Below are 13,356 nucleotides of genomic sequence, written 5' to 3'. Positions count from 1 at the left end.
GACTAGCTTGTTAATCAAAGATGGTTATGTTTCCTAACCATAGACATGTGTTGTCATTTGATTAACGGGATCACATTATTAGGAGAATGATGTGATTGACATGACCCATTCCATTAGCTTAGCACCCGATCGTTTAGTATGTTGCTATTGCTTTCTTCATGACTTATACATGTTCCTATGACTATGAGATTATGCAACTCCCGTTTCCGGAGGAACACTTTGTGTGCTACCAAATGTCACAACGTAACTGGGTGATTATAAAGGAGCTCTACAGGTGTCTCCAAAGGTAAATGTTGGGTTGGCGTATTTCTAGATTAGGATTTGTCACTCCGATTGTCGGAGAGGTATCTCTGGGCCCTCTCGGTAATGCACATCACATAAGCCTTGCAAGCATTGCAACTAATGAGTTAGTTGCGAGATGATGTATTACGAAACGAGTAAAGAGACTTGCCGGTAACGAGATTGAACTAGGTATTGAGATACCGACGATCGAATCTCAGGCAAGTAACATACCGATGACAAAGGGAACAACGTATGTTGTTATGCGTCTGACCGGTAAAGATCTTCGTCGAATATGTGGGAGCCAATATGAGCATCCAGGTTCCGCTATTGGTTATTGACCAGAGACATGTCTCGGTCATGTCTACATTGTTCTCGAACCCGTAGGGTCCGCACGCTTAAGGTTTCGATGACAGTTATATTATGAGTTTATGAGTTTTGATGTACCGAAGTTAGTTCGGAGTCCCGGATGTGATCACGGACATGACGAGGAGTCTCGAAATGGTCGAGACATAAAGATTGATATATTGGACGGCTATATTCGGACACCGGAAGTGTTCCGGGTGATTTCGGAGAAAACCAGAGTGCCGGAGGGTTACCGGAACCCCCCTGGGAGAAGTAATGGGCCATATGGGCCTTAGTGGAGAGAGAGAGGAGGAGCCAGGGTGGGCCGCGCGCCTCCTCCCCCCTGGTCCGAATTGGACTAGGAGAGGGGGGGCGGCGCCCCCCCTTTCCTTCTCCCTCCCCCCTTCCTTTCCCCCTCCTAGTAGGAGTAGGAAAGAGGGGAGTCCTACTCCTACTAGGAGGAGGACTCCTCCTCCTTGGCGCGCCATAGGGCCGGCCGGCCTCCTCCCCTTGCTCCTTTATATACGGGGGCAGGGGGCACCCCTAGACACACAAGTTGATCCACGTGATTGTTTTCTTAGCCGTGTGCGGTGCCCCCTTCCACCATAATCCTCAATAATATTGTAGCGGTGCTTAGGCGAAGCCCTGCGACGGTAGAACATCAAGATCGTCACCACGCCGTCATGCTGACGGAACTCTTCCCCGACACTTTGCTGGATCGAAGTCCGGAGATCGTCATCGAGCTGAACGTGTGCTAAAACTCAGAGGTGTCGTAGTTTCGGTGCTTGATCGGTCGGGCCGTGAAGACGTACGACTACATCAACCGCGTTGTCATAACGCTTCCGCTGTCGGTCTACAAGGGTACGTAGATCACACTCTCCCCTCTCGTTGCTATGCATCACCATGATCTTGCGTGTGCGTAGGAAATTTTTTGAAATTACTACGTTCCCTAACAACGTCGCCGATGCCGGGCCGGCCTAGCCGACCAAAGTTTCCTCCGGTCCCCATCATATGCCACCAAACCTCCGTCTGCTCTAGATCCGGCAGCGAGCCACGATCCAAAACCTGCCAAGATGCAAGAGCCATGGGACTCAACCCGCCATGACGATCGAGAAGAACCTATTGTAGATCTCCAGACGTCGAAACCCGCGGTCCGACGTGGCCAGTGACGACCATCACCACCTCGCGGCGGCCGACGGAGTCCGAAGACAGGATCCAGATGGATCCGATCTGGATCCGGCGGCACCCGCGACCACCGGGCAGGCCCAATGCAGCCACCACCTCGCGACACGCAGGCCGCCACCACCGTGCCGCGCACGACGCTGCTGGAAGACCCGCCGACCGCGCTGCCGAACCCCACATTCGCCCGACGCTCCTATCGACCCTGCTGTCCCACGCCAGCCAAGACGAAAAGGATGAGGAGAAGCCTCGCCGCCGGTCAGGCTTCGCCCGGCGGTGCTGCGGACGGCGGCGAGGAGGGAGAGGGGCGAAGGAGGTGCGAGACGCGGCGGCTAGGGTATCCCCCTGGGTCGCCCGCAGGGGCAACACGAGGGGGCGACCTCTGAAACCGCGAAGTTTTCCCCTCTTAACACGAGGGGGCGAGGGGGCGCCTGCCTCCTCTTGAAAGGGCTATTTTTTTCCTTTTTTTTGAACACTTGTTTTTTTCAATTGTCTGGTTGCCTCCGTCCTTGGGATTTGTCAAAATTAATGCAGACGCGGCTGTCGCACGTGATGGTAGTTATGGAGCAGCAGCGGTGGCATGTAGAGATCACTCTGGATTTTTTCTGGGAGCTTCTTCGGTCACACTCAAATTTGTTTCAGAACCAACAACACTTGAAGCCTTGGATGTTTGTGAAGGACGGGCAATTGCAGAAGATCTTTACGTTCATAAAATTCATATTGTGACGGACTGCAGGACGGTGGTGAATGACATCAAGGAGGATTCGTCGTCGGAGTATGGTGCCATAGTACGTGAAATAATAGAACGATCTAGGAGTTTTACTGTCTGTAATATTATTCATTGGTTTAGGAGCTCAATTTTAAAATGTGAAGGATAGGAATTAATCTTATGAAGAAATAGGAATCTGTTTCTATGAACCAAAGGGCTCTACAAAAAAAATTCCTATAAAAATCATATCCTATAAAATTCATCCAAACTAAAGGAGGCCTTAATAGAAATGGTGCGAGGAGAACATTCCCCGCCAGCCTTGGAGCACCCTCACGCCACCTCACACCACAATGTTACGGTGTGGCCCATTTGATTGACCTAGCTGCGACCGGAGGTCAATCATCCATGTGTCGGCATCAGGAAGCACGCTGCAGGCTAGATCTTGACTGTCCCTTCCCCCAAGCTCGCTCCCCGCGGCATGTGCTCTCCTTCGGTATGCTCCCACACCAGTGGAAGACCAGTCTCCCATTGCCCCATGCCAAAAGGAGCTGACTGACTTGGTGGACACCGCTCGTCTCCCACCAGCGGCCAGCGGGTCATGCACCGCCACGAGGCGTGAGTGGCCACGCTCGAATGCTCTGACGGGCCGTTCACATGGTGAGACAGGGAGCGCCAGCCGCAATCCCTCTGACCGCATGCGCTCGGAGGATCTTCCTGGCCTCCTGGATGACAGGAGGAGAGGCAAGGATGCGTGCATCACCATCGAGCGTCGCAGGCACAACCGCAGCATGGACAAAGATCTTTTATGAATGAGTATTCATCCACCAACAGTTGAAGATCCGCTTGGACAAACGAGCGACGGAAAGGGGGAGGCCAAGATAACACACCGAGAACTCCTTCATCAGGCACACAACATATCGCGGCGTCTTCGAAAGTTCACCACGTCGCAACGAATGAGAGATGCCGATCTCTTAGCCAGGTTACAGTGTAAGCAAGAGGCATCCTCGAACACCCCCTGAGACGCCCTGCCATCGTAGCCTCGTGCACATCCGGCCGGGTCAGCAGCATGTCACGACCCCGGATCAAGTCGTACAAATCAATGGATACAAGTGCTCCCTGTGTATGAATTAATTCATCAAACTAGGATTCACCAAGTGGATAAAATTGAGATAAAAGAATCAAGGATGGAAAGCGCACATAATTTTGGGTAGAGTAGCCAGAGGAGATACTTGTATGGAGACGAGGGAAGGAAGAGGAGGCGAGGAAGAAGAAGACTTGAAATTTGTTATGTTATGTTCGATCCTCTCCCTACTTGTCTCTTGTGTGTTTTATCCTTCGTACACAAAGACTATTGACTGGGCCGGGCCCGGGTGCAGCAGCCCATAACGCAAGTGCAGCCCGGGTAATCACCACATCATCAGCATAGTCAGAGAGCCCGTGCCTATGGGTGTAATTAAGTGTGCAGGATGCTGGCTCATTCGTGATTACGGCTCTCGATTCTAACCTAGCCGCCGCTGCCGCCATAGCTTCGGCCCCCTTCTCTTCTCTGTCCGACGGCCTCGTTGACAGAAAGAGGAGTGGGGCCCCGTCCATCCGTCTCATTTTTTGTTAGGTTTTTTCTTCTCCGGCGATATTGATGACGTGGTGGCGACGATGGCGTGTTGAAATAAGGTCTCTCCGGGCTTTCCCTACTTTGACGACGTTTGATCTGATGTCGACAAAGAGTCTGTGGGAGTTTGTGTCCTTAGATCTGTTGGTTTCCTTCAGATCTTGAGAGGTCGTGTGTCTTTCGAGGAGAACTTATGGCTGACTATTGGTGTGGCGACTTCGACATCTTCTTCTGTGTTTTTTTGGCTTGGCCCGGTTTCTCCAACCCTCTGTGCTGATGGTGATGGATTGCAAGCCTGCTCTGCGTGGGTTATGCTCCAGCCGATGCCGTTTCAACGATTTTTAGATCTTGTCTCAAGGGTCGAGTGGCTATTGCGGTCTTCAAGCCTGGTATGGTGAGGGCATTCGCAGGTGTCGCCTTTCTTCGCTGTTTGTTCAGTGCAATTTTCAATCTCCGGCGGATGACGTACAATCAAAGGAAGAAGACTAGTATGATTTTTAATATATTTTTATTCTGTACTGATCGTTCTACATCCAGTTGGCATTTGCTTTCCTCGATATTAGTCAGATTTAAAATGCCCCTTGGATGTCTTTATTAAAAAAAAAAGAGCCTGTGCCTAATACCTCAAGGCGGCACCTCTTCCACCTTCCTGAACAAGGCCGCCAGAACATCCGTAACCACTACGAACATGAGGGGAGACATGGGATCCCCTTGACGTAGCCCAGGGGCATGCCAGAATTGATCCCCTGGTGAGCCATTAATCAACACTCGCGTGCTTGCCGTAGAAAGATGCAGAGCAAGCCGAGCGATCCACTTGGGGCTAAAACAGCGGCAGCGAAGAAGTTTCAGAAGGAACGAGCGATTGTACCTTCATTTCTAGGGACTAAACTTCTAATGTTCATGAAAACGTAATGCTGCCTAAATTAGATATACATGCCTTGCTCAGAATTGAAGGGCCCCACGTAGATAAAAGGGACGAGCATTGGAGCATGACCAAGTCCTCTTTCTTTTCTTCTTAAAAATGTCGATCTGACATGGCAAAAAACCTACTTTCAACTCACAGAATATACAAGGTATCATTACCGTGAATTGCAACAACTAGCTAAATTGTTAAAATCCCCATCATGTGATCCAGGCCTGGCTGAGGAGCTCCTCCCACGCCTCCCACTTTCACATTATGCAGCAGTTGCTGGAGGCAGCGCCTTGTTGCAAGGTCATCCTGTGTTTTTCACAACATATATTATTTAAATTTTAGCAGTCAATAAATATATACATTTGATGGCAACTCCAGATTTGTCATTTTTGTGATGATAATGGAAAGGTAATGACCAACGGGTTGACATGACTCACGACAAGGTACGTCTCGACCATCCCATCTTTCAACACGTCAGGGAGGATGATTTGCAATGCAGCGCATGCCCTGCGCATGATTGGCAAAGGATAAAATTGGTGCATGTGAATCAAAGATAGACGCAGAATCATCATGTAACACACAGATGGAAGCACGAACCTGGCATCAGCTGATAACCCGTGAAAACACCGGATAACGTGCTTGACCAACTTTGCGGGATCACGCTGAACAGAGGCCACAGCAAGCAGACGCTCAGAATTTACCATCTGCGCTAAAACCTGGACCACAGCAAGCAGACGCTCAGCGTTGGTGCAGATGTAACGCAATCCAAGATCATCAGAGATAATCCTTTGGACAATGAAGGTAGCCACCTGCGTATAAACTTCACTAAATCAGTGTAACTGAAGTTGACGGCGGTGCTTGTTTAGAAGTATAACCTTGTTGCCTAGAATTCAACTTCGAATTCCACCTAGAAAGCCTGAACAAATCTTAAGTTCATGTTCAACTTGTGTGGTTTATACAGTGAGACATGTCACAGCAAAGTTGGCATATTTACATTTCGACAACGTTATAAATCGTCAGGTTCAAGTGGTAACTGATAAAACCTTATGATCGTCAGATACTGAAATTAGCAGCAAGAATAGTTGCTGGATTACCAAATAACTTCTTTTGAGGCCTCTTACGATAATCCATCCATTGGGTTTATTAACTGTAAGGTGGTGTTAGGATCCCACTAGAACAAGCCTGTTTTCTGACAAGATACTATGGATAATGTACGGTCTAGCTTACATTCTGGACCTGACCAAAACGTGAACTGATGGTAGTGTAATATTCCATATACCCTTCAGACAAAAAACATTAAAGAAGTTTCACCTTTGCTAGTGCTAGATCTATAGAGCGATCAGAAAATGAGGATTGTTGTAGGTGAGGACTGAGATGCTAGGTACATACGGTTTTTGACAGCTCATGGCCGTTCTCCATGCAAAACAGGCATGGAGGAATTATTTCAGTTCTCAGTAGAAACTCGACAACTCCAGGATCATTGGTCTGCATGTATCACAAGGTAAATCAGTTAGATTTCACTTGCATAGTAGCTAGTATTGATGAACACATGCAGATACAATCATCACCTTCTCTTATAATCAAGTTATAAGATTAGTTATGTTTTCGTTCCACATAAGGAAGCCCCATCTTTATAGTTCCAATAGCCAAGTTTGGAATAATAACAACATGAATATCCATTGACGCGGTATTACAGAATTAGTACTCTTATCCAGAGTTGGATATACATTATAGTGAATTTACTAATTCATGTAAACTTCCATATGTAGGTTACCTTAACAAGAGCGCCTATAACACCCAAGCTGGCAAGCCGCAAGTGCTCAAGAGGTCTTGTGTTGGTTTTCGTAATCATGAAGGGATACATGAAGATTGGAATATTGGCTGGAAAAAAAGAACGAAGAAGAGAGTAAGTGAATAGCCAGCAAGAATAATATAGAAAAAAACATTACAAATAGCTGGGGTGTGGGTTGGAGGCAGTGCACTTCCAGAGTGTAGGACAACTTTGATAAGCTAAAGGATGTGCTTGTTTACCGTTCAAGAAAAGCATCCTTGTCTTGGGGTGTGATGCAATACACTGCAAAAGGATTTAAAATGACAAAAAATAAAACTTAGACACATCAACGACAGCATCAACTTAACCAGCTTAAAGGGATCAATCCTCAGAGCGGATTTTCTGATTTTGGGTTCATATGAACCCAATATGATAATTTAGGGAAGAAACATAGCATGACTTTCAGAAAATTGTGAAAAAGAGCCAAGCATGTAGAGAATAGATCACACACATAAATCTTGTTAAGCAAATGATATTCTGCGAGCCAAGGAAAAAATCACAGAATTTTCTATGTTAAAAGTAAGTCCAGATCATAAATGATTTTAAATTTTACTGAATTTTACATATGTGTGTTTTTGCTTGTTCTCTACATGGATCGGTTTTTATAAAGAATTTAGGAACTTAGAGATTTAATTGATCGTGAACTTCTAGTTATTTGGCTCATATATGAGCCAAGATGAGTGGCTGCATGCATGATGCATCTCCCAAATGCAGAGGCCGGGGGTCATCCTCCTTTTCCAAAAAAAAAATGAGCCAAGATAAGAATATCGTTTCTTAGGTTAGAACCTTATAAACAGAACGGACTTTCCGGTTCTGCTTTTTCTTAGTATGCAAGACAACAACAAAACTTTCTTCTTTATCCTGAACCTCTCTTATCTTAAAAAAATAAATCAAAATGTACCTGAAAGAGAGCAAGTGCGTTGCAGGCTCGGTTTGATGCACCTGGTGATAAAGTTGGAGGATCAAGTGCAGGATAGATCGGCACGATTTCCTGCATTTGTTTCCAGATTGCCAAAATATAGCAAGTTAGAAAGCTCAGTTGAAACCTCGGCAAATTTGAAGGACATAACAGAAGAAATAAAGTACACACACATTTTCAGGAACAGATCATCAATTCATAAAAAAACATTAAGAATAAGTAGGCTCAAAGCTTCTCATTCTTTTTCATTCTTAATTTAAGCATGCCATAAACATAGAGGACAAATGAATTAAAAACATATACCTGAAGTAGAGCAGCAATAGTACCAAACGAGTGCCACAACAGTGGGGCCAACGCATCTTGACAAATCTCCTTTTTCTGGAAAAAGTTAATGGAAGGTTTACTTATAAGAAATAGTATTGCCTCGCAAAATGCATTAGTTGTTAATGACTGAGCATGCAATTAATCTGCAAGTTCTTAGTTCAGCATAAATTTTTAGGGGAAAGTTGAGCATAATTGTTCTGAATTAGCTACAAAAGAGCCGTTGATAAACTACTTGTTAGTAAGTTATAAGTTTTATAAAACTAGCTCATCAAAACAACCGTATTGGCGATGAATGCATAAATTGATTTTCATACCCTAGCAACTCTACATCTATATAAGTGTAGACACAGTATAAAGTTGACATTGTGCTTGAGCTAATCTATAAGCAAATAGATTTGTTCCCGTAACGATGCCCTTGCGCATAGTGCTGCTAACATGCTGATCAAATTGATTATATATATACAACAATAGCTAGCAGGCGCTAAGGCCTTGTACAATTAATGCCAGGTGCTTAAAAAAATAAATCAGATTTTTTTGAAGCATCAGTGTCTATTTTTAGAGAAGAGACGTCTAATTATGCATCTGCCCTGTACAAATAAGCATCGATACTTAAGAAAAATCTGATTTATTTCTTCAAGTAACTTTCTTAAGCACCTTGCATTGTATAAGGCCTAAAACCCTAGAAAGACAGTGCACGTGACGGAACCTTAGAGATGACCAATAGGGCGTGCTCGCGCAGCGCGGGGTCGCAGAGGTCGAGCACCAGCTGCTCCGCCGACTCCAGGTCCCTGCCATTGCCTTCCTGCACGACGGCAGCGCCGCCGGCGATCGGCGAGGGAGACGCCCTGATGGAGGGGGGTACGGCGAGGGAATGCTGCAGATTCGCCGTCGCCATCGCGGACGCACCAACTGCAACCGGCACTGCACGAGAGCGGCGAAACAGCGATCGGCCCAGCCTTCAGCAATGACCTCGATCGCTTTTTTTTTTGTGACGAACGATTGCTTGCACGAGAATAGGAGTTGGAATTGGATGGAATGACCCAAACGGATTAGGATGGATTTATTTGCTGAAAGCACGGGGACGGTAATTCGGATCTCTTCTCCAGTCAAACCTTTGAGACAATATTTATCAAAACAAAAATGTTATTAATCTAAAAGAAAATGTTATTGGGAATGTCACAAATCTCGCTGCCCCGCGTGAATGCCTCATTGACCGTCTGATGCGTCGCACCAATCTTGGCGCAGAGAAGAGGTGACACGTCAGCTCTGAAACTCGTTCGTAGAACACAAAAGCAGCTCTCAGTCCTATCGAAACATACCTGCCCATTGCATTGGCTAGTGCCTCAAGTCTCCACCCGGGAGGCTTGTATTGGATCTTAGTTTCTCCTCTCTTTTTTTCTTTTTACTAGATGGCAAAAATATACAACTTTTAGTTTTAGATACATGGCAAAAAAATTAAAAATATACATGAAAAATTTATAATTTTTGAACTTCTCAAATGGCAAAAAAAAATTGTAATGTTCATGTGTCTAGTTGCTTTGTACCCATGGCCAGTTTTAGATAAATTTTCTCTTGATCCTATGGCAAATTAATAACATTGTTGTCTCCCAAACATGTTAATTTTAAGTCTTTTTGTAATGCTCTCATGGAAATGTTATCACTTATTCATGGCGATTTAGGAAATCTTTTTCTACTTTTTCACATGACAAATTTATTTTTAATAACATGTCAATTTTTTTATCATGGCAATTTCCTGTGTGTGATTTTTATGCTTTTGGAAACAAAAATATAAAGCATGGAAAATCCCTTGTATGTCTTTTTTTAACTATAATATGCAATGCCATGTATGATCCTCCTTGTCCACTGTACTGTTTTGTTGGTTTCTTCTTTTTTACCATGACCTTTTTTGCCATGTAGGTATTTTAAATTTAAGAATTTTTAGCATGTGCTTTTTATAAACAGTTTGCATCTTTTTCGAATAGGGTCAAATCTATTATAAAAATTCATCAGAAGTATAAAATGCCTAAAACTTAATAAAAAATGCATCGACATTTTAAGGCCACCAAACAACCACTAATACCGACATAACGAGCCACCGACGCGCCGCTATGGCGCCTCCTACCGTAGCCGGCTTGACCTTGTCGATAACAGCCGGAAAGTCTTCGTGCACGTGTCCCTAAGGACCAGCGCCCTCGAGGCGTAGTCATTGTCGTTGAACTCTTACATACTCCCTCCGTCCATGAATAAGTGTACTTTTAGTTTTTTTCTTAAGTCAAAGTTTTAAAACTTTGACCAACTTTATAGGGAAAAGTAGCAGCATTTATGACACTAAATTAGTATCACTAGATTCGTTTTGAATTGTAATTTCATAATATATCAATTTTATGTCATATATGTTACTACTCTTTTGTATATATTTGGTCAAAATTTTAAAACTTTGACTTAGAACAAAGGCTAGAAGTACACTTATTCGCGGACGGAGGGAGTAGATCTGAAGCACCAGACATCAAATCTCATCACATGACGAGAAACCCCAACCTTACCACCCAAAGAAAACGGCAGGAATCTACAACATAGCTCCACGGACTACATCCAAACGGATGAACTTGAGGGGCGTCGAAGCCCGGAAGACAAAACTCGAAGAAGGATGCTGCCATGATCAAAGACGCGGCGGCAACGGCTCTTTGAAGATAAAATAAGATTCTCCATGTCTAGCCTCCTGTTCCGGTGGTGCTTCTATCGTCATTAGAGGACGTGTGAAGGTGTGCCTCCGGTGGATCTTGCGCGATTCGGTATTTGTCTTTGGGTGATCTACTTCGATCCAGTCTTCACTCGTGTGCGTTCGTGTATCTACAGATTGAATCCTACTAATCTACGCTTCTTCTTATCGGCAACAACAATTACTTTTATGGTGTGTTGGTATTTTGAGACCTTAACATAACAACTTCCCGACTGGCAACTACAACAAGATTTTTCCCGGCTTCAGTGAGGGAGGAGCGACGACGACAACACGTCTTTGGCTTGATCCAGTGGTTGTAGTTGTCGTTAGGTGGTCTACATACATGAATGTAATTTTTATTGCTTCTTATGTTCTTTGAACTATGGTTTTTTATGAACAGACGGAAAGTAAAAAAAAAATAGTGTCCACACCGGGAGAAAAAAGGCAAGTGTGACAAAAAAAAAAGAGAAAAACATGGTGTTGTATTTGCAATTTTCACGGTGCCGCCGCCTCCGCCTCACCGGAGCGGGGGTTCTCGCGCGCGGCCGCGGGCTCCTGGCCGCTCGGCGCCCGTCGCTCATCTACGGCCTAGCAGGTAAGGCACCTCCTCCCATGCCGGTAGAGATCTGCTTCAGCACTTGCATATTTGATATGTATTCGTGCGTATTCCAAAAAAAAAATTCGATCTGTTCGTGTGACAGTTTGTATTTCGGAGAAGTTTTACTGCCAATTTCTCTGATATAAACACTCAAAAAAAATCTCTGATATAAAGGACCCAATTTGACCAGTCTACTTTCAGTTGGTGTGCTCCGAGATTAATAGTCGATCGAAGGCTCTGAAGCTTCTACTTAGGTATTTGATGGGACGATTTTGTATTTTCATATTAATCCTCTTCGGGGGCCTAATATTTGGTAGATTTAATCGTCGGAAATACAAGCAATTGCAAGGAGAATATAATTTTGGTTTATAACAAAGTAGCAGTTGATGGGCAAAACGACCAGACAGTTTGAACCTCAGTTGCCCAGCTTTGCCTTGCCCAAAATCTAGGCTAGGAAGAGAACCAAAAATGCCATGAAGTAGAAAAGTATGAAATTTCAGAGAATTAACTCACAATGCTGGATGGTTAGAAACCGTTAGGTATGGGTAATTACCAGTGTCAACTCTCAATATTGGCTAGCAGATGAGATGTATTTGCTTGATTAGGATGTTGAGCACAATAACTGCAATTCATAGGGATGCAAGCAGTGGCCTGCTTGTCCTGCAAAACTATGCAACTAGTGTAGTAGTGGGTGGCAAAATTAGCACTGATAGGGTACGAGATATGCACGCACTTTCCTTGCTTGCACCCCTGGAAACCATGATACTTCTGTTAGATAGTTCTACCTGTCTTACAAGATCATATCTGTCCTAGTATCCCCGCAGTTAGCTGTATGTTAAACTCATGGTGTTGTTCATCTTATCTTTGTATCAGTGTTCCATTGGGAGAAGCAATGTCTGGAGTAATAACTAAGTTTGCTGTTACATCGATGTTCATGTGGATGCCCCAGTTGCAATTATGTGTGGGTTCTGCCACCAGATTTTTCCAGGTTTGCTTGTTGTTCCTTTCATGTTACGATGTTCTTCATCTTTTCTATGGAAGTGAAGTGCATACGTTTGCAAGGAAACAACATCTCACTCCTTTGTCAGGTATTAGTCACCTTTCATCCTCAGCGCAAACTCTGGCCAGTGGGTTCCTTGCTGTCATATCGGTTAATATTGTGATTGGCTTCTACATATACTCTGCGATGAAGGAGGCTCCCCGCCAAGAGCCACAACCTGATGCACCTTCTCAGCGAATGCTAAAGCAAGTATTAACCAGCCAGCATCTTCTCAAGTGAGTTATGATTCCAAGGGGAAGGTGGAGTAGGCAGGAACACAACTTGACTTGGGTTTTCTTTCCAGTATACACATGTTATTCAGAATCAGTTGTGTCATGTGCATAAGGTAACATCACAGCCTTTCATTAGATGCACTGCTGTCAATTTTGAGAAGTATGAAGCCAGAACCTAATATTCCGTATGTTTAACTTTGCGCTAGCCTGAACTCATAGTGAAGCAATGTGTCCTTGCTAGAGGAGTTTGTTTGCAAACCTTAACTAGTGAATTTATATTTTCTCCCTGAAACAACTATCTCTCATATCATTGTTGTGTATTCTTTCGGTGACTGGCCGCTGTTGAATATATTATGTTGATTTTCATTGGAAGGGAAAGATTTATCTTGTACTTGCTCTTAATTTGCCTTGTACTCATTTTGTCACCAGAGAGCCATTTCACTGTCGCTTGTTTTCCCTCCACTTTTGCCAAATGGGCACATCTTATAATTTCTGCTTTCTGACATGTTTATATGAATTTGGCTTTTAAATAATTTCTAGTCTTAATCTGAGTTTACATGTTTCCTATGCTCGCTGTCCTGTTAGAATTGGCCAATGAGCACTTTTCATTTTCACGAAGTTTTCACACCTTTGGTGCAACAAAAAGAAGGAAGTTTTCT

The 13,356-nt window shown here is 44.3% G+C and overlaps 1 protein-coding gene and 1 long non-coding RNA gene across 2 annotated transcripts; one reads left to right on the top strand and one right to left on the bottom strand.

Annotated features, from left to right (window-relative positions):
- Positions 1-5,109: 5,109 nt before the first annotated feature.
- LOC123081792 (CCR4-NOT transcription complex subunit 9) lies at positions 5,110-9,189 on the bottom strand. The gene is made up of 9 exons (XM_044504319.1): positions 8,815-9,189; positions 8,088-8,162; positions 7,767-7,856; positions 7,066-7,108; positions 6,809-6,915; positions 6,424-6,519; positions 5,632-5,843; positions 5,472-5,541; positions 5,110-5,340 (listed from the first exon to the last, which is right to left on the bottom strand). The coding sequence occupies exons 1-9, from the start codon at positions 9,001-9,003 to the stop codon at positions 5,224-5,226; spliced, it is 999 nt and encodes a 332-aa protein (XP_044360254.1). The 5' UTR covers positions 9,004-9,189; the 3' UTR covers positions 5,110-5,223.
- A 2,119-nt stretch (positions 9,190-11,308) lies between these two features.
- LOC123085266 (uncharacterized) lies at positions 11,309-13,349 on the top strand. The gene is made up of 3 exons (XR_006439645.1): positions 11,309-11,422; positions 12,299-12,413; positions 12,514-13,349. It is a non-coding gene; the product is annotated as an uncharacterized lncRNA (long non-coding RNA).
- The last annotated feature ends 7 nt before the right edge of the window (positions 13,350-13,356 follow it).

The sequence above is a fragment of the Triticum aestivum genome, chromosome 4A (genome assembly GCF_018294505.1).
Source record: "Triticum aestivum cultivar Chinese Spring chromosome 4A, IWGSC CS RefSeq v2.1, whole genome shotgun sequence".
In the NCBI taxonomy this organism is placed as follows: domain Eukaryota; kingdom Viridiplantae; phylum Streptophyta; class Magnoliopsida; order Poales; family Poaceae; genus Triticum; species Triticum aestivum.
Note: the sequence above shows the minus strand (reverse complement) of the source record. Positions and strands in the feature narration are given on the sequence as shown.